Source organism: Enhydra lutris, unplaced genomic scaffold (genome assembly GCF_002288905.1).
Source record: "Enhydra lutris kenyoni isolate GAN:26980312 unplaced genomic scaffold, ASM228890v2 scaffoldscaffold2, whole genome shotgun sequence".
Classification (NCBI taxonomy): Eukaryota; Metazoa; Chordata; class Mammalia; order Carnivora; family Mustelidae; genus Enhydra; species Enhydra lutris.
In genome coordinates, this window is record NW_019154086.1 from 58,423,786 (window position 1) to 58,444,329 (window position 20,544).

The 20,544-nt window shown below is 40.9% G+C and overlaps 1 protein-coding gene across 1 annotated transcript in view; it reads left to right on the forward strand.

Moving 5' to 3' along the window:
* LOC111146439 (MORC family CW-type zinc finger 1) overlaps window positions 1–20,544 on the forward strand; it is a 172,867-nt gene that overhangs the window by 97,111 nt on the left and 55,212 nt on the right. The window contains 3 exon segments of the mRNA XM_022501999.1: window positions 1,846–1,974; window positions 3,827–3,932; window positions 8,687–8,825. Of these exon segments, the coding sequence (XP_022357707.1) occupies window positions 1,846–1,974; window positions 3,827–3,932; window positions 8,687–8,825 (374 nt within the window).

Consider the following 20,544-nt stretch of genomic DNA (forward strand, 5'->3'; position numbering starts at 1 on the left):
GAATATTTCAGGCTCTGGTGTGCAATGAAGAAGTAAGAGTCTGGGCTGGGCCAAGACTAAAGGCTGAGCAATTAGCTGAAAGCCAGGAGTTTGAGTTGAAAGAATCCCAAGAAGCAGAGTCCAAAGGGAAATTTGTTGGGAGAGCTGCTAGGAGTTTTGTGAAGAGATAGGGTGGAGAGCTGGAAATTTGTGGGGGCAGCGTTCAACCTGGACTGATTTCATACTTCCTTTTGAAGACAGAGTTCCTTCCTTCCTGCACTTAATGTCACAAAGCATTCTGAACCTAAATTTTAACAGGAATAGTAAGGTATGAGGATGTTTATTTGTAGTTTGCATGGATTATACAGTCATATGTTAAGGTTGATGTAAGGCTGGTCCTACTGCATATACTTCATTTCCAAGGTTTATGTGTTAGATTCTCACTGTTTGACTTTGCACATAGGTGAAATGTTTTATATCCACCACTTTTCAAGTACTCAGCAGCCACATGTGGTGGTTACCATATTGGACAGAATGGTAAACTTGGATTCTTTTTTTAAAAATGTTTTTAAAGTAATACATGCACATGTAAAAATATTCTAAGTGTTCAAAAGGTAAAAAAATGAAAACTGAAAATGTCTTACCCCCCACCTTCTTCTCCGTTTCTTTCTCTCTCCAATGAGATCCACTATCAAAACTTTCTGTTATTTCCTTTTAGGAATAGGAAGGCATAGCCATCAAAATTGTATATGTATAAGCTTTTTATAAATTAAAAATTGATTATACTAAGTATTCTGTTTCATAGCTTTCTGTTTGTTTCATATCTTTTTAAAAAAAATGTTATTAACACTCTATCCAAGAGGTCTTCACACAACTATGCATTTAGCTCTAACTACCTGTTTTAAAGTTTGCCTAGTAGCCCTTGTTCAGAAATAGAATTTATCAGTTTCCTATTTTAGGGTTTTTTTTTTAAAAGATTTTATTTATTTATTTGACAGAGATCACAAGTAGGCAGAGAGGCAAGCAGAGAGAGAGAGAGGAGGAAGCAGGCTCCCTGCCGAGCAGAGAGCCCAATGCGGGACTCGATCCCTGGACCCTGAGATCATGACCCAAGCCGAAGGCAGAGGCTTAACCCACTGAGCCACCCAAGCACCCCCTATTTTAGGTTTTTATGTTGCTTCCTTTTTCTTTCTTTTGTTATTCAAACAGTATTGTGATATATATAGTCTTTGTTTTGTATGTTTGTAGGGAAGAGTCTTAGTAGCACTATTGCTGGATCAAAGGATAAGATCACAGCCTCTTAAGAAGGGCTCCTAGTGGTCCTCCAAGACAAGTGCTATTTCTAAGCAAGGAGGCAGTATAGAATCTGGGGCAAGGGTTAGGTATAAAACACTAGATGGAAGGGGACCAGAGATAAAATAATGGTGAAGAAACTGGCTGTAAGACAAGATGATAAATATCTGTATCAATAGTCTGAAGGGTGGCCTTTAAGTTTAATCAGTACAATCGCTTCTTGGAGTATTTAAGAAAAAGTTTTACCTGTATATGTAGTTTATTGCAATATGTATATATTTTTATAACTGCTATTGTGTTTAATTTTGTTATACAAATATTAATCATAATTATTATATATAGTTTGGAAAATGCAAATATAAAGCAAAAGACAAATTTCACCCATACTTAGAGAAAACTAATATTAATATTTTTATTTCTTATTTTTGAATATGTAGTAGTTTTTACATAGTTGAGATCATATTGTATATACATGTGCTTATATTCAAATTTTGCTTATATTCTAATCTTGTTGATTTAATTTTCTTTCATTATTTTTTGCCTGCCCTTTTTTTTTTTTTTTTTTTTTTTTAGGTAATAGAAATTTAACATTGTTTTGGAATGAATTTGGATACCAGAATGACAAGGACAAGGAGAAATCTTTAGATTCTGTTCAGTATCAAAGACGACAAGCCATGGCCATCCCATTCATCATTCAGTGTGGTGAGTCTGGAATTCCATTCCAATCAGCAAACATTTAGTGTGGTCCCAATAGCAAGTCATTGTGTAAAAAATGGGTTGTGAGAGGGACGTGGATGGGACAGAGTCTTGCTTTCAAGGAGATTAAGGACCTAGGAAAGAATATCGTTGTCCTTAATATAATTAAAGAAACTTAATTAATATTAAATATTGTTGCAATAATATGCAACAAGCTCTTGGTTGATAACAACAACGGCTAAAAGTTACTGTGTGTTTTTGATGAGTGCATGGTACTGCCAGAATCCAACTTCCAGTATCCTCGAGCTGTATGAAATTCGGCAAATTCCTTGAATTCCGTAAGCCTCGGTTTTCAGATTTACAAAATGGGGTTAGTATTTGTAGCCGCATCATACAGCTTTGTGAAAAAAATGAATGAACACATATGAAGTTTACTAAGTGCTTAGGATGGTGTATTAGGGTTCTCCAGAGAAACAGAAGAAAAAGGATGGATGGATGAATGGTTAGACAGATAGATATTAATTCTGGGGAACTGGGTCACATGACTAAGGAGGCTGAAGAATCTCGAGACCTGCAGTCAGCAAGCTGGAGACCCAGGAGAGCCACTGGCTTAATTCCAGTTTGAGTCTGAAGGCCTGAGAATCTGGAGACCTAATGATACAGTTCCAGTCTGAATGTTGACAGGCTTGATACTCAAGAATTGCTGACCTTGTAGTTTGAGTCTAAAGGCAGGAAAAAAACTGATGTCTCAGCTTAAGACAGGACGGAAACCTTACTTAAAGGACAGTAAGCCTTTTTTTGTGTCTATTCAGGCCTTCAGCTGACTAGGTGAGGCCCATCCATGTTAGGGAAGATAATCTCTATTCAGTTTATCAGTGCAAAAGTTCTCATCCAAAACACTCTCACAGACACACTCAGAATAATGTTTGACGAGATATCTGGGTACCCTATGGACCAGTCGAACTGACACATGAAATTTACTCATGAATAATGCCTAGCAATGTTGTCTTTTATCATTATTATGTCATTTAATCCTCAATGAACCTTTTGGGTAAGTGCTAATATTAATCGCTTTTTACAGATGATGGTACTGAAGCATAGACAAGTACTTTGTCCAAGATCATAGAGGTAGTAACTGGTAGAGCTATTCCAGTTCTTAGCCACTGTGACTTGAACACTGTGTTCTTAACCAGTGTGGATACTGCCTCGATCTTAGAAGAACAGAGAATATTTACCTAACATCCATTACCTGTGTATGTGGATAGAATTCAGGATTAGAGTTGAGAATAACCTGGAGAGACTGGAGTGCCTTGGTTCTACAGGCAGAGAAGGAGTGACAGGAAGAAACAGACAAAAGAAGTCAGAAACTGTAGGCTGGAGGGTGGGGTAAGAGCAGGAGACAGGTGCAAAGTGAGGAACTGTGTAAATGGTTCAGAGAGCTTGATTTTCCTTGTTATGTTAGTCATGTGGTTGAAGATGGAAAGTGGTGTTGGCAGCAGAGGGATCGTAGGTCAGAGAAAATTGAAGAGTCAAGTCCCTAGAAGTCTTCCTGTGGTTCAAGAAGAGGTGGGGACCTATTAGTAACATTCCTCTGGCTGAAAGGAGCAGGAACCAATTGGAAAGAGCTTAAGCAATAACAACGACAACGATAATTAACAACAGTTTATTGGTGGTGTCTTGGCGTAGCTTATAGAATCCAGGCTAGTTGTGCCATCAGATATAAAGGTATGTGATCATGGATTCACTTGTCTCTGGATCGAAAGATACATCATACTTTTAGTATGTGCAATCTAGTATGTTACTTGCTACGTTCCTTATGACTGCTCTTTCTTGTCTGTGATTTTGTTTTCATTATCAGATCTTTGCCTTAAATGGAGAGTCTTGCCTTCTTCTATTACTTATCAGGAAAAAGAATTTTTTGACCTCTGGATTTGTGCTAATAATCCTAACCTCTTGGAAAACAGGTAGTTTTTGATGGTTTTCTTAAATTCACTATCCATCTTTAATTCCCAAAATGCATATGTGTGAAACTGGAAAATGTCAGTGATAGATACATTTTAGCTTAATAGCAGTCATCCCTGTGAACTCTTTCTAGCTCCTTGCCACCTATGGAAAGATACTTCATTAGTGTGCTTTTCCATCAAGTGCATGTAACTATTTGCAAACTTTGGGATGTGCAGCTCTGTGCTTCCACCGGCAGGAGACAATGACCCACTGTTGGAGTTCTGCCTTCTACGGCCTTATTGTAAAGGAGCCTTATCCAGAGGGTGTCTCCAGGGGCACAAACCTGTTAGACCATGTGCTTTTTCTATTTAAGTCACATATTGATTTCATTGTTTTGTGCTCTTGGAGGAAGAACTTCAGGCTAAAACAGGAAAAAGACCAATTAAGTATTGATGAATGTCACTGTTATTATAGACCCTTTAGACTTAATGTTATTTTCCTTGGGGAGGGAATGAATGAGTATCCCCCTTTAATGAAGGCACCCCTGAATCAAATGTTGCTTCTCCATGGAATTTTTTCTAAGTTCTTTGGCCTGGATAAGTGGATCAATATTGCTAATACAGACATTAGAGTAATAACTCCTGTTTTATTATTTTTATCTAGCCCTAAAAAAAATAAGGGAAAATTAAAACACACACACACACACACACACACACACACACACACACACACCCCAACATTTAGAAACTGCTGCTACTACCCTTGCTACCTGGAGTCCCCAAGTTATTGTATTTAGAGACTAAGAAAAATAGCAGAGGTGGTAAGGGCTCTTAGATTCCTTATGGCTGAGGGCTTTCTAGTCTCATTTTTTTGGTTTGCAGCAGAATCTGTTTTCCCCAAATAAAATTTGTTCAAACCCCAAATACATAAGATAAATGCAGAACTTTCCTGATTAAATTGGAAGCTGGGAATCTGAGGGCCTGAGACTCCACTTCTCATTTCTGTTCTGTACTCTCTGCAAAAATCTTAGAGCTCCAGGGAACCATGATTATAAATTACTGATCTAGCCTCACTCCTTCATTTTAGAGAAGTGAAAATTGAAGTCTGATGGGGGCTAAGAAACCTGTTCATGAGGCTACTGGCCAAGGTCTCTGACTCCTAACTGGGTTCCAGCCCTGGCTTGAAACTTAAGTATCTCCCACATAGGATCCAAGAGTTGGCTCGGTTTCAATATTAAGAAGACTTACTCATATTGATCCCTTCCTATGAGCTAAGAACTTTTCCTGCAGCATTAGGATAGTGTTTAGAGTTCTGACTCTGGTGGGGCCAGACTGCCTGTGTTTGACTCCTCGGGCTCCATTAGCTGTGAGATCTTGGATAGGTGACATAACCCTCTTTAACTTGGCTTTCTGTCACTTAGAATGGGGTGTAATCATAGTATCTTTTGTGTCTTCTCTAGGTCCAGCTGAGCCCCTTAAAAGACAGTTTACTAAATTTACTAAGTTCCTGGTTACTGGGAGCTTCTAGGTCCCTCTCTACAGATCTAACCTATATCTGTGACTTCTTAGCCCAGTCTTGGGCATTCATGGACCCATAGAACTGGTATCTATCCTCTACGGTTTTCCCTACCTCCAGCTTACCATTGTCTGTGAATCGTCACATTCTCAACCTTTCCTCCTTGAAAAGTGATGATGTCATCACAGAGCATTGCAAAATTAGTTTCAAAGCATCAGTTCTGGCTCTTTTATACATCCAAACGGTGCCCCTGGTGACGACAGGCAAGAGAAATTTAGCCACATCAACAGAAAACTGATGGTCCTTCAAAGCTTAAAATGCAGATTTGTCTTATAATTCAAGTCCTTGATTCTTGAAATATAATGACATGATTTTGACCATGTGTATTTCATTTCTGCTGAAAAGATTAGGACCCCAAAATTTGCTTAATGTGACAGCAAGCAATTTGGGGGCCGCGTAAAGAAAAGCTCCTGATTATGAGGGCAATTACTTGAGAGTTGACACTTCCTTTATTGGAGGACATTAACGGCTCTGGTTCAGTACAGTAGGATGGACCCTGTGTACTTTGAGAACATGCCCTGAAATAGCAAAACCTTACGCCATTTGATTTGGATAGAATCCCATAAAATCGGTGTATAAAAGTGATGAGAAGTACAGTATAGTTATTAGGTAACATTCGGGGAATGGAAGGCCTGAGTAATGGGGTAAACACGTGGCATTGTCTGTATTTACAGAAAGTAGAGTGTTATCGTCAGCGGTTAATTGCCAATTGTCAGCAGGGTTAATGCCAGTGAACAGCATTTCAATGAACATGTCTGCGTAACCAGAACTTAGCAGGAAACGTAGTAACAGCTTTCTCTTACATAGCAATTACATATGTCATCTCATTTCCTCTTTACCATAAACATATGAACTTGCATCGTTTCTCAGAGGAGGAAACAGTGAGGGCAGGAGAGGCCCAGTGACTTGTCCAGGATGCCTCCCTAGAGCTGAGGCTTGAAGCCAAGCCTTTGGATGCAAACCTGTACTCTTGGTGCTTTATCACACCCACTCTCTGAAGGCTTGCTCTCGACAATTTTTTTTTAATTGGACTATAGTTGACACACAATGTTACTTTAGTTTCAGGTGTACAACACAGTGATTCGACATCTGTATATGTCGGGCTGTGCTCACTGCCAGGGAAGCTCCATCTGTCACCATGCAAATGCTATTATAGTATCACCCACTGTATTCCTAGTGGTGCCTTTTATCCCATGACCTATTCATTCCATAGCTGGAAGCCTGTGTCACCTGTCCCCCTTCCCTCCTTTGGCCCACCCTCCCACCCCTTTCCCTCTGGCAACCTCTGTATTTAGAAGATTGATTCTGCTTTTTATTTGTTTATTCATTTGTTTTGTTTTTTGGATTCTGAAGGCCTCCTTTTACATTTCAGGAAGCCTTATGCCAGTCATATGCTCAGAGGTGACAAAATGCACCATTTTACAAATGGTAGTGTTCCGAGCTGGTCACCCAGGCAGGGTAAAATGAAGCCATTCTTCTTTGGACCACCAGAGCATTTTTTCTTTTCCACTTTAAACATAGAGGGAGGCTAGACATTTTTTATCACAGTACCTGAGAAATAGGTACCCATAGACTTCCATTACATTCATGTTATGCATTTATATCTGCATTTGGAAATAGGGATCACCAGCAGGGGGAAAGTGATGCTTATCATTCACTCGAACCAAAAAAGCCTGAAAACGATGTTTAAAATATCCATGGGTCATACTGCAAGTTAAATCTTTAAAGATCATTGAATGGATTGTGTTTGATTAAAATCCTTGAGGTTTCTCTCTTCTGAATTAAAACTTAATGTTTTTAAGTTAATGTTCATTTTCTCAAATGAAATAGAAACCCATATAGGTACCACCCCAGGGTCTTCGAATCAGTACTACAGGTGGCTGTATTTATAGTTGATGCCCCCTGATTGGTTTCTCTACCCCCTTTTTTTGGAAAGTAACAATAACAACCAATACCATATGTGGGTGGAGTTAAGTGTTTTTTTCAGTTGTACTTGAATATGATTGTAGCTCCTCACTCTCCTCTCTTGCTAGGGGGAAGGGAAAAACACCCTGTAGCCTTGAAGAACGGAAATCATGGGTTTGATCTGCTTTGCTTTCCTGTGCTGGTTCAGAAAGGAGAAGGCCCTCTTTCTAGTCTCAACCTCCTCCTCTCCATCCTAGCTTAACAATACATTTATTTTATACAAACTTTGCCCCCTTCTTTGGGTTCCATCAATAATAGAAAAACCCTTGTGTAAAGCAGGCTCTTAGAATCGACCCTGACATTTTGCTCCACTCTAGAACATTCCCAGCCTTACCCTGAATCGAGCCACACCCAAGGGGAGCTGAACTTCTTATCCTAAACAAGCCTCGCTACCAGGGGAAACAATATAGTAGCTCAATTTTTTATTTGTTTGGCTAACTCAGCTCCCCAGAACATAGCCGGGGAACCAAAAGTAGGGGGGAAACAGGACCCGCAACCTCTTGAGCCATATGTTTCAAAAGTCATTAGTATTTTATGCGACTATAAGGAGGGAGGCGCTCATTCACAGTCTGCTTACTGTCCATCTACATACAGTTCAGCTTGATTATATAGTACATGTGTTGAAACAGCACAGCAGTAAGACTGGGAAGTGCAGTGGCTGCCGCAGCAGGGGAGGGAAGGACGTGTGATTGCTGCAGCCCGATCTTGGTGCTACTCCATGATGAAGGGCTGCTGGGGGCACGGTGACCCGCAAGCCTGTCACTGAGCACAACACCCCATCCTCAAGAGGGTCCCTGCTCTTCACAGTCAGCCTTCACGGTGGATCCAGAAGCAGAATTATTTGGTGTCCTTCAGGAGACATATAGATCCCCACCTGACATTTTTTGGGAACAAAAAATGGCAATAATGAGATAAGCTTCAGTATCTAAAAGCATTTTTGCAAAAGGCCTCATTTCATGATCTTTCAGGGTAAATGAAGCAGTTGTAAAAGAATGAATATATTCTCCCATTCTTGGAAGTAGACCACCCTCCACGTTTTCCCTTAAGCTCTTTTCCATGTGAACTGGCGATTTAATGTCTCATATTACCTCAAGTCATCGATATACACTGCTCTTCCTTTGTATCTAAATTTTGGATATAAGGCATAAAGAGAATCTGTTTATAGAAGTAAAACATCTTGTATCAACAGTAGTTTTATATTTCCTCCTGACACTGTCTCCTGCTGATTCTGAAGTTGTCATCAAGCTGAACGTCTACCTTCCATCCCTCTGGGCACCATGAGCTCGGTGTCACCATCGAAAACTGAGAAAGAGAAACACCTTCAAGAGGTGGTCCAAAGGTATCACAATCGACTGGCAGACCCACAGCCACAGGTGAGCTGTTATTCTTTCCAGAATCTACTAGAATTCTAGAGCTCTTGGTTTTATGTGTGTGAAGGAACTAATGTGCTTTACCCCTGTAAATTGTGTAACTTCTTTTTTCCATCCTTTTTTGTCACATTCTTCTAATTTTGACTCTAAGGACTACTCTAGAGACAGGCACAAGTGCCCCAGGGGCTCAGGAAGGAAGGAGAGTTTAAAAAAAAAAATGAAAAACTACCTGTCATATTCAAGCCCATACACAACAGCACGTGAGAGGAACAGGGGGATTTATTTCCAGCCTGCAAAGGCACAGAGAGCTTCGTATGGATGACACGGTCGAGACTGGGACATAAGTCTGTATGCTTCCAGAGGCTAGGCTCTTTTTGTTTCATTGGGCTTCTTCCATGAGGGTGGATTTTTGAGGTGAAGAGTTGTTCTTTTAAAAAATATTAGCTTACGGGGGCACCTGGGTGGCTCAGTGGATTAAGCCTCTGCCTTTGGCTCAGGTCATGATCTCAGGGTCCTGGGATCGAGTCCCACATCGGGCTCTCTGCTCAACAGGGAGCCTGCTTCCCCTTCTCTCTCTGCCTGGCCTCTCTGCCTACTTGTGATCTCTCTCTGTCAAATAAATAAATAAAATCTTAAAAAAAAAAAAAAAAAAAGCTTACGGGCACCTGAGTGGCTCAGTAGGTTAATCCTCTGCCTTCAGCTCAGGTCATGATCTCAGGGTCCTGGGATCAAGCCCCGCATCAGGCTCTGCTCAGCAGGGAACCTGCTTCCTCCCCCTCTCTGCCTGCCTCTCTGCCTACTTGTGATCTCCCTCTCTCTGTCAAATAAATAAAAAAATAAAATCTTTAAAGATATATTAACCTATGTATATATAAATTCAGTGTCACTTAATTGTTAAGAAAATTTAATAAATAAAACATAACTATCCATAAATATGAGTAACCGTGATTTCAAGGGGAAGAAAAAGTGGTATGGAGAAATATTATTTTAATCTCTTAACTAATGAAGTAATTAGGTCTCTGTTTACTTTATAGATTTAATACCCAAATTCAGCACTTTTAAATTGGATAGCCTGTCAGCTTCCTCAAATAGAACTTGAGGAGGTCAGCAGCGTATGTCCAAATGTGTTGACTCCTCTGTAAATGTCAGGAAATAAAATACTTGAATAGCAAATTCTCTAATGGAGCAAGAATAGATTCTCTTGCTTACTACCTTATTATTATTAGTTGTATTCCCGTGCTTTTAGAAGATCAACTTTCTTCTCTACCTCATTTCATCTTCTTGCCCCTCCCACTTTGCTAGGGATCTGCCATGCAAGTCAGCCGCCACTTGAGGTCACAACCAAGGAAATCTGACCCTCCTTTTTAGTCTGGAGTCTCTGGGTCTCTGGGGAAGACACTAAGAGTCACTTGGCAAACACATTCTCAGAAGCATTCCCCGTCCCCCCAAATTGGTGAAACTGTCTATAGTTCTTAGCGCTTCTGGTTGTGGGTTTGACAACAGAGGTCAGAAGTAAGGGTATCTCAACCTGCAGTTTCTTTAATTGACAAGCAGGTAAAGTCCGATCTTTCCATCGTGGAATGTCTTCATTCTTGTTAGCCACTCCCTGTAGATTTCTGAAGGCACACAGTGTCTCCTGAAGTGCCACTGCCTTTATTGCAGTCTCTGAATGCTTTTTTCTTTCCTGTGGAGGTCAGAGCTGACCCTTGGATGTGCCAGTCACAAAGTCTTGAATAGTGCCAATCACAAAGTCTTGATTATCTTTTTGTTTGTTTAGTATTGGATGTTTTATTCCTTACTAAGGTAGAGATTTTGAGGGTAGCTCTTGGGGTAACCTATTTGGGCCATCCATTCTGCTTATTCTTTCTTGGTAGTTGAGTTTTTCATAAGAATTTCATAAGCCAGGTTTATAGATTCAGTCTGTTTGATGTATAAACAAAGAAGGTTAGCAGTCCCTGCCTAGAGACTTGCTCCCATCACTTCAAAGAACCAAGGAATCCTCCCCCTCCTCCCTTGCCCCCTTTCGTGAAGGAAGGTAATCCCAACATCTTTAACTCCCTTTCAGTAGTGCCCTTAACTGACCCTAATTCTGTGGTCCTCAAGGAAAGCTTTGTTTAGAGTTCACCAACCATGGCCAACCAGTTAACTTTAAGGAGGTCATTGATCACATACTTGCTTTTGGGTCTCTCCCCTGCCAGGCATTGTGGGGAAGATGGAGTAATTCTTATACCACGGTGTGAGCTCTTTGAAAGCAGAGATAGTCTTGGTCTTGTTCAATGTAAATCTGTTACCTAACACAGTGCCTGGCAAGCAGTAGGTATTCAGTAGTTGTTGGGCCAATATACAGAACATGCACTCAGATAATAAATAGTCCTTTCCTGGACCAAGCCTAATAGCTATTTGAAAATTAGCGACCACCGCCACACGATACTAGTTCAGTATATGTCTGATCACAACTGAAACCACTAGAGAAGTTTATGACACAAAGTGAGTGAGGGCAGCTTTATTCAAAAAAGGGTTCATAGAAGAAGTGGCACTTAGCTTGTGTCTTGAAGTCTATTTCAGAGAATTAGGGGAAATGACAGGGCAGGCATTCTAGGTGAGAAAAACATTGTAAAAGAAGACTTGGAGATCAGCACTGACTTGTTCCTTCAGGATGCCAATCCTTTAAATTATATGCTAAACTTACGTATTTTAAAAAATAGACTTAGCATCTGTGTGACATGTCTCTCTTTTAAAGACCATGTAACTCGTTATAAAATATGGTAATTGTTGAATAGATGACCTCTGGAAGGTGACCTCAATTCCCCTTTCACAAAAATAACCCCTGAAAATATTCAAAAACCGTATTTTGGTGATAGCTGCCTGATGCCAGAAACAAGACTCAAACCCATCCAATATTCATTGTGAATTTGCTTTTTTTCCTGACTGCATTTTAAAAGAAGTTCTGTCAGAATACGACACAGGCAGGGCTGGGAAAGGCAGGAAAATAGGGCATTAGTGCCCTTCAGGTACAATAGAGACATGATTCAAGTGTAGAGTAGATACCACTGGAAAATCAGGAGCTTGCTAGCATGTGACCATGATTCACTATGTCTGCTGGTGGTGCCCATTCTCCCATATCCAGAAATAATAAGGTGCTTGCCATGGAATTATTGTCTGCCCCCTCTTGTTCTCTCTCCCTGCCTCCCTCTTCCAGTGCCTGCTTACTTATCCATTGACTAGACTGGGAAACACATAAAAAATGACCTAAGTCTGCGTATCCCATTTCTTACTTTCTCGTATTTCATCTTTCATGGCTGAAAGCATCCTGATCTGGAAAAATGAAAAGTTGACTAGGTTCATTAAAGACCTTTCTGGATCTTAGATTCTGTGGCTCTGGGCTTTGTGTTACGGACAAGCAAGAGTGATCGAATAATGGTAGCAGAGATAGTATTATGGTGGTAATATGTGAAGATGGCAGCTATACCCTCTTTTCCACTCCTCACACGCCCCACCTGCTGTGTCGAGTGACTAACTCTTAGAAACAGCACCTACCTGATTCCCTGGTTAGACAATGCTTGCAGTGAGTCAGGAAGCTTTTCTGGTAAGAGAGGTAGCCACTAAGACCGGTGGTTAGATCGGGTTCTCTCCTTCCCAGGAGTAAATGAGGTAGCGAGGTCCAAAGCTGTCATTTCCACAGATGGTATTTTATGAAATCGCTGCAACAGAACAGTTACATTAATTATAGCAAAAGAGGAAAGTAAAGTTCAAAGACGTTAAATAACTTGAATCGATCACACATTTTTAAATGGTGAAGTTGGAATTTGTTTCCTTTTTGTCTAATTTCAGCAAGTATCTGCTCAGTCTCATAAGGATAAACACACAGAAAGGACCTAAGAACATTTGCAAAGGCAACAAACCAATACATTGCAAAACCTATTTGTTAAGGAAAATACTGAAGTTCAGTAACCTAACAGGAGAGCTCAAATTCAAGATGTAATTGATAAACTGTGTCGGCAGCCTGACACCCTCTCTATAAATTGTGCTTCCAAAACAGCCCATTCCACTCGTTCTCCTTTCCAAAGGGATGAATGAATAATCTGTTCCTCGCTCCACTTTCAAGTTCATGCCTCTGTACCTGCCTTTTTCTATACCGAGTGACAAGTGCCATCTGCTGGCCACACGATGAAGCATTTTCATTTTCATTGTGTCACTCTTGACTGCTCAGCTACTAAGAGGCATGTTACTTGAATAATTGTTATTCTGTTTTTTCAGTAAACCTAAACAATAATTTTAAAACCATAGAGTCGAGTTACATAATCAGTTTCTCTGCATTCCAGGAACTTTCCAGTCCTCAAATTTTCCCTTTTCTCAGTTTGAACTTGCCAATTAGATTCTCATCACCTTCTATTGTGTGACGAGGATGGCAGCATCATAATCGTACACATGGCGTTTGGTTTTAGGTGCACTCGTTCAGGGTGTTGTGGTCCCACTTTTTAAATCCACTTGATGCCTTTAGTCATTACAAAACAGATCATAACCTGATTCCCTGAATGAAGCCTATTCTATTACCCATTTGTCCAGAAGTACTGTTAATGGGTATTTGTTTATATAATTCCTGCTCAGACAGTGTGTCCAGTATCACTTATGTATCCTGTAGGGCTTTCTGGGTTCATCTTTTCTGATTAATATTAATTTTTAAAAAGATTTTATTTATTTATTTGACAGAGAGAGACATAGTAAGAGAGAGCACATAAGCAGGGGGAGTGGGAGAGGGAGAAGCAGGCTCACGCTGAGCAGGGAGCCTGATGCGGGGCTTAATCCCGGGATCCTGACCTAAGCTGAAGGCAGATGCTTAACGACTGAGCCACCCAGGTGCCCCTAATATTAATTTCTTATCCTACAGTCTAGGCTCTCCCTAATCTGCCACTACTTCCTTTCCGGCATTACAGTGGACCCTTGAACAACACAGGTTTGAATGGTGCCGGTCCACCTCTGTGGATTTTTTTCCCCCCGATAAATACAGTACGGTATTATAAATGTATCCTCTCATCCCTATGACGTTTTTAATAACATTTTCTTTTCTCCAGTTGGCTTTACTGTAAGAATGCAGTATGTAATCCATCCAACATACAAAGTAAGTGTTCATTTGACTGTTATGAGTAAGTCTTCTGGCCAATAATAGGCTATTAATGGTCAGGCTTTGGGGGAGTCAAAAGCGTACGCACATTTTCAGTTCTGCAGGTGTTGAAGCCCCAACCCGTATGTTGTTCAAAGGTCATCTGTAGTGTCTTCCTCTCTGCAGGAATCCCCCTGAGCCTCGTTTCCTTAGCCATGTTCTCCCTCTCCCTGCTGCTCTGAGTGTCTTTGTTCCTTCCGTTGTGTCTTGAGTGCTCTCTGTCTCTTCCACTATTCTTCAAGATCCAAAAATAACATCGTTCCTATATGAAGTGTTTTTCTCCTTCCCTATCTATACAAATGTCTTCTTTCCAGTTCTCTTTGTTCTGAATGGCTCTTTCTTAAAACGTGTTTTACTCTCTACATGGTATGATAGTTACTTGTGTATCTGTTCTGTCTCCTACTTTAGACTATAAACTTTTCGAAAGAAGGGGCCATTTTATTCACCTTTCAGTTCCGCAAACACCTAGGCCTGAACCTTTCACGTAATAAGCATTTATCAAACAGTGAATGCTGGATTGAAGGCATAATTTGATTTATGCAGAACTCCTCATGAAACAGGTCCCCAAACAAATATTTTTCATTTGACTGAATAGGTCGACTCTATAAAGGTTAGACTTAACACTTTCTGCATATATTATTGGAGACCAAGGTGTTCTGACACTTGGTCAGAATAAGGTGTGGCACTGGGATGGGAGTGTAGAGACTGTATTTAGATTTCATTTGCTACGTTCATGGTCTTTGCATCAAGTGCAGAGCTGGTGTAAAATGTCGTGCCTATTGAAAGGGATTCCAGCAATAGCATTCTATTCTTTTGCAGCGCTCACATGGACACAAAAAAATGAGACCGTGTCATCTGACAATTCCCACATTGGTTGTTTTAGCAGTAAATGCAGAGCAAAGGAGGCTTCCTGAACTTTTCACTGTGTTTTTCAAATTGAAATGGCATATCTGAATACAACTGTGTAATGAAGACTATGAATTCATTTTCCCATTTAGAGTTTAATCTTTTAAATGTGTCATTATTGTGTAGGATGCTGAGATTTTGAATCTGCATAACTGCAGAGACAGATGCCTTAGAAAATATATTTATTCATCAAGAGTACTTTTCAGCCTTCTTACATAAACCGCCGTGATCGAAAATTTATGATACCTAAAGACCCTTGTCTAACAAGAAGCTATTATCTTCACTGTAGTTGAAATATTTTACCTTATTACTCTTGCTACAAAGATCCCATTTCTCCGTGATGATGCGTTGTTTTTCCAAAAGGGCTAACGCATGATGTACTCGCACTCGTGAGCCCTGCATTCACAGCACAGCAAATGAGACGTGAAGCGAATGGCTCGTGTGGCACAAGTTTATAAGTTCCTTGAGGCTGGATACTGGGTGTTCTTTTTCTCGGGTCCCTCCCACCTTCACACCTGGCTCGGTGTCCGGCACAGTAGGGGTCTCCCAGAGCATGCTCACTTTCCTGACTGAATTGCTTGTCTGAATTATTTTCTGACTCAGCCTCTCCTGAGGAGCTGGTGTCACTCTCCCTGACGGAACAGCACTGTCGGGGCTCCCTGCACAAACCACTGGCCCAGTACGAGCAGTTAGAGACTCATCAGAACAGCCGAGTACAGAAGCCCGCAGGGAGCAGTGTAGTGTGAGGGGCCCAGGACAGTCCCTGCTCCTGGCTTCATAAGTCACCCTATTCTGCCCCAGAGCTTGGGACCAAGAAATTCCATCCACTTCTGTCTGTTGCTAGGTTTCCCAAGCAGGTCCCAGGGCAGCTGCTGGGGGCCACTAGGGACGGGAGTCCAGAAGGAACTCGTCTTTCCTCCAGGAAGGACAGAAGCAGCTTTGACAGGGGCAGGTAGCCTTGCCACATTACACCCCTCACTCTGTGTGGCAGTCGGTCACTCCTCTTCACATCCACAGAGATGAAGAGAGAAGTTCAGGTGTGTTGTCGGAAACGACTTTCACCGGAGGGCTACTATTTTGGGTCTCAATGCAAGTACACGCAGTCCATTTCTGCCATGTAAAAATTCCTTGGGTGCCTGAACTGCATGTACAACCAGTTCTCAATTAGTGTGCATGCTCTTTAGGGATGAACAGAGGCTGCCTGATACCCTGGAAGACTGCAGGCCTGTTTCCTGACATCCCAGAGTAAGGTACAGACATTTGGCTTCCTTCCAAAGCGGGCTGCTCTCTGGTCCCTTCTGAAGGAATGCTGTGTCCCTGAGCCTGTGTCCCTGAGCACTGGCACTCCTGAGTCTGCCCCTCGAAGCTTGCATTTCCATTTCTTGTTAGACCGCATCTCCTCTCTTCCTCAGGACCCAGTTTCACATTTTCAGTCCCATCTGAGGAACTGTACTTCCTGATTGTTCTGACTTTGAAGTCAAACCCCCTATCTTGTTCCTCTTGATTTAAGATCGTTAAGCCTTTGCCATCTGATTGTCTTCTTTTTTTGTGTCTGGTTCCTTCCTTTTGTGTCTGGTTCCTTCCTCTGCCCTAACTCCTATAGGCTTGAGTGAAGTTCAAACGTAACCTCTGTTTTCTACCTTGTCCTTGACCAGCTAGTGCTTTAACCCTGCTCTTCAGTCACTCTTGCTCACCCAGACCCAGCCTAACATAGGCCAGTCTCTTGACACACCTGGTGACTCTCATCCAGACACAGAGAATTAACTGTTATTTGCCCATGACCTTTCTTTCTAATGGTCTAGAATCAGCCTTCCTCTATTCAGAGAATTCTAAAGGAGGTCTTCTTGCCAAGACCATTAGTAATAATTCCTGGTATTTGAAAATAAGCCTTATTTAAAATGTTTCTTAACAAGGGCAGATCTGGTTGTTTTGGACCTTGAAGTTTGTACAGTTTTGCCCTCCCCCACCAAGAAAAAAAAGAAACTGCAAAATTTATAAGTATGAAGTTAGGGTCAGAGTCTTGGAGGGGACCTGTGTTGGGGAGGGGTCTTGAAGCCAAAGCTTCATTTGCTTCATGGTTTATCTGCCACTTGTTTCTGCATATATAGGGCCATTTGTTCTCCACAGGGTTTTTTGTATTAAGATAATTGCATTTTTTTTTTTTATATTTCCAATTCCCTTCTCCTCTCCAGTCTCTTCCCAGAAATTTCCATAACTATGTATGTTTTGGTGAATTCAAAAACTACCCTGAGTGATTAACTGTATGTAGTCTGTAGATGAGGATGTTATTAATTTTGAGCCGAAGGCAGATGCTTAATGACTGAGCCACCCAGGCGCCCCTCAAATTTTAAAAATTAATTAATTTTTTAAAAAATTTATTCATAAGAGAGGGAGGGAGAGGGAGAAGCAGACTCCTTGAGGAACAGGGAGCCTGACACAGGGCTCGATTCCAGGACCCTGAAATCATGACCTGAGCCAAGGGCAGACACTTAACCAACTGAGCCATCTAGGTGCCCCTCACATCTTTATTTAAATTCTAGTTGGTTAACATACAGTGCAAGATTGGTTTCAGGAGTAGAATTCAGTGGTTCATCACTTACACACAACACCAAGTGCTCATCTAACAAGTGCCCTCCTTGATCCCTGTCATCCATCTGGCCCATCCCCCACCCACCTCCCTCCACCAACCCTCAGTTTGTTCTTTGTAGTTAAGACTCTCTTATGGTTTGTTTCCCTCTCATAGGTGAGGAGTTAAAGGAGAAGGATGAAGGGAAGGACTAAATGACAGTGGTGCTTAAAACATACCACTGTTAGAGCTGCCTTAAGTGTACTGACTCACTTAAACTCTATGACAGTCCTGTGATTTTTATAATTTCTCGTTCATAGAAGAGGAAACTGAGGCACAGAAAAGTAACTTGCCAAGAGTGGAGTTAAGAAACTGGAGAACACAGTCCTCTGACACAGTCAGGATCCAGACCCCTCACTCTGATATTAAGCCATGTCCCTCTCTTGGCTTAAGTCACCTAAGCAGGAGAGGACTATAGATAGACCTAAAGTAGGAGATTGATTTCTTATTTCAAAGCTGTTTGAAGTACTCTGATATCTTACTTTCAGTTTAGATTGATAGCTCTTTGGTGTGGGAGAAATTGAGAAATTAATAGCTATCAGCAATCATCATTTTTCTTTTTGAGGTGCCCCATCTCTATTTAGGCAGATATGGAGGGCAGCGAGCTCAGTGGAAGGCGGTATGGAGGGAGTATGCTTTGGGGCTCCTAGAGATGCTGGAGGCAGCTGAATGTGGTAGGCAGCACTGGCTGGTGTCAGGATCCTGGGCTACAGGTCCCAGCTCTTGTTTCTGGGCAGCAGACCTCAGGCCTACTCAATCCTAGCATCCCCTAGCCTAAGAAAAAGAAGGGGACTAGGGGTGCGTGGGTGGCTCAGTCAGCTGAGCATACAACTCTTCATTTCAGTTCAGATTATGATCTCAGGCTTGAGATGGAACCCCCCAGGCTGAGTATGAAGCCTGCTTGGGATTCTCTCTCTGCCTCCCTCTGCCCCCCTCCAACCCCGCACTCGCTCTCTCACTCTCTGTCTCTCTCTCAAGTAAATAAATAATAAAAAGAAGGGGATTAAACTAGTTGTTTATGAAGATCCATTGAAATTTTAGAGCCTGTGAATATTGCCCATGTTTATTATAAGCTGTTAAGTTTTAAATATCTATATTTGTTCATTTTATTCTGAATATAAACATGAGGTTTCCAGAGCAAAGGAAATTATTATTTAATTATAGCAAATAATTGTGCTGATTCACATTTGTCCTAATTTGTATCCCTGAAGCAGTGGATGAGATGAATCAGATCAGATGTTGTCCTATATATACCAGACTTTGTACTACTGGTAAAGAACTCTGAGAAAAGGAAAAGAAAAGAATCTGGATATTTATATGGGAGAAGGACAGCCACCTTCCTATTCCTCTCCATACACACACCCCTTTACTCTTTTGGGAGGTATCCTGGATTCTTACTCTTATCCTTTGGAATATAAATAAATCTTTCTTGGGGAAGATAAGACTAGCTTCTCCAGCTTTATAACTGGCAATGTCTACATGGTCACAAATTCTATTCTCCCCTTAAAATGTAAACACATACCTCCAAGGAGGTAAGTCTCTCTGGAGGTAATGTCTTCAGATGCTCTCTCACTAATAATTAAGTCATAAATTAATTTCCAAGGTTGGTTCTCCTATTCCAGGTCTCAAGTTGTAGTAAAATTTGCTCCACTGTGAAGTGTGTAAAGTTTGCGATTCACAGACCTGTACCCCTGTGGCTAATAATACATTATATAATAAAAAATTTTTAAAAATTTGCTCTGAAAGCCCTAATGCTATAGATACATAGAAGTATTTTATCTCTAGTATCACAAAGCAGAGATACATTTAGAGGGGAGAACCCCCTGCCTCCCAGGGCTGGGACGCTATGATGACTGGGTCACCTAAATGGGAATGCCACAGGTTTGTAAAAATGCGGATTCCCTGGGATCTACAGGACTGAACAAGGGTCTTGGGGACTGAAACCTGGGCATCTTGGTATTTCTACTACGGTCCCCAGATGAGTCTTAGGTACCACAGATCCTCCCGGCTTGGGGATCCCTCAGCTTCTGTGCCGCTGGTGACCCTTCATCTCATGCAGCTTTTGCTGATTCAGTCTGTGATTTTCAGGACTTTCCAAATATGTAAAGAAACTTAAGAGTCTTTCTGGGAGAGTTTATAAGTGTCCTAGAAAAATGAATGCTGCTATTAGCAAGCTTTCTAGGGTGATGATGGTTCTTTGAAGCCTGAAGATGACGGCGATGATTTAAAAAAAAAAAAAAAAAAATGCTGTTGTTAGTAAACTACTCCTTAAGCAAAGGAGACCGAATTCAAAGCAGATGAACAGTTATGTAGATTTCTGTTTTACAAAATATACAATTAAAGATGTAAAAATGTGTTTTTCAAATAAAAAAGCATATACATGATTTTAAAAACTATATTAAAAAAGTATAGGTCAACTCCATAACTAATCTTCATTCATCTATTAGTAGAAATGCACCTATTGGTTGAAATATCTATCTCTAATTAAGAAGAGAAAAGTTTTGCAGGAACTGGTAACATTTTTCATTAAGGTCAACTTCAACTTAGTACACTTAACAAGGGCCAATTTATTTTAGTTCACTAATTATATGTCATCCCTGTTTCCACAGAAGGTATTTCAATAGATAAAACTGAAATGCCCTACTTTTTGTCTTAATGCTTTAGAAAACTTTCTTTCTGATCTTACTTTATAGTGTTTTGTTTTGGTCTTTTCTCATTAATTCTGCTGAATTGTTAAGTGTGCAAGTATTACCTTTGTATCTATGATGTATCTATTTGTATCTGTTGTGATCTGGGCATTGCACTAAGTACACTTTAAAAAAACTTTATTATTTCTTTTAGAGCAGTTTTAGGTTCATAACAAAATTGAGAGGAAGATACAGAGATATTTCCTATACTCCCTGCCCCCCACATACATAGCCTCCCCTGTTATTCGTATCCCTCACCAGCATGGTACCCTTGTTATAATTGATCAACCTATTTTGATACATTGTAACTACCCAAAGTCTGTAGACCCTTAGGGTTCACTG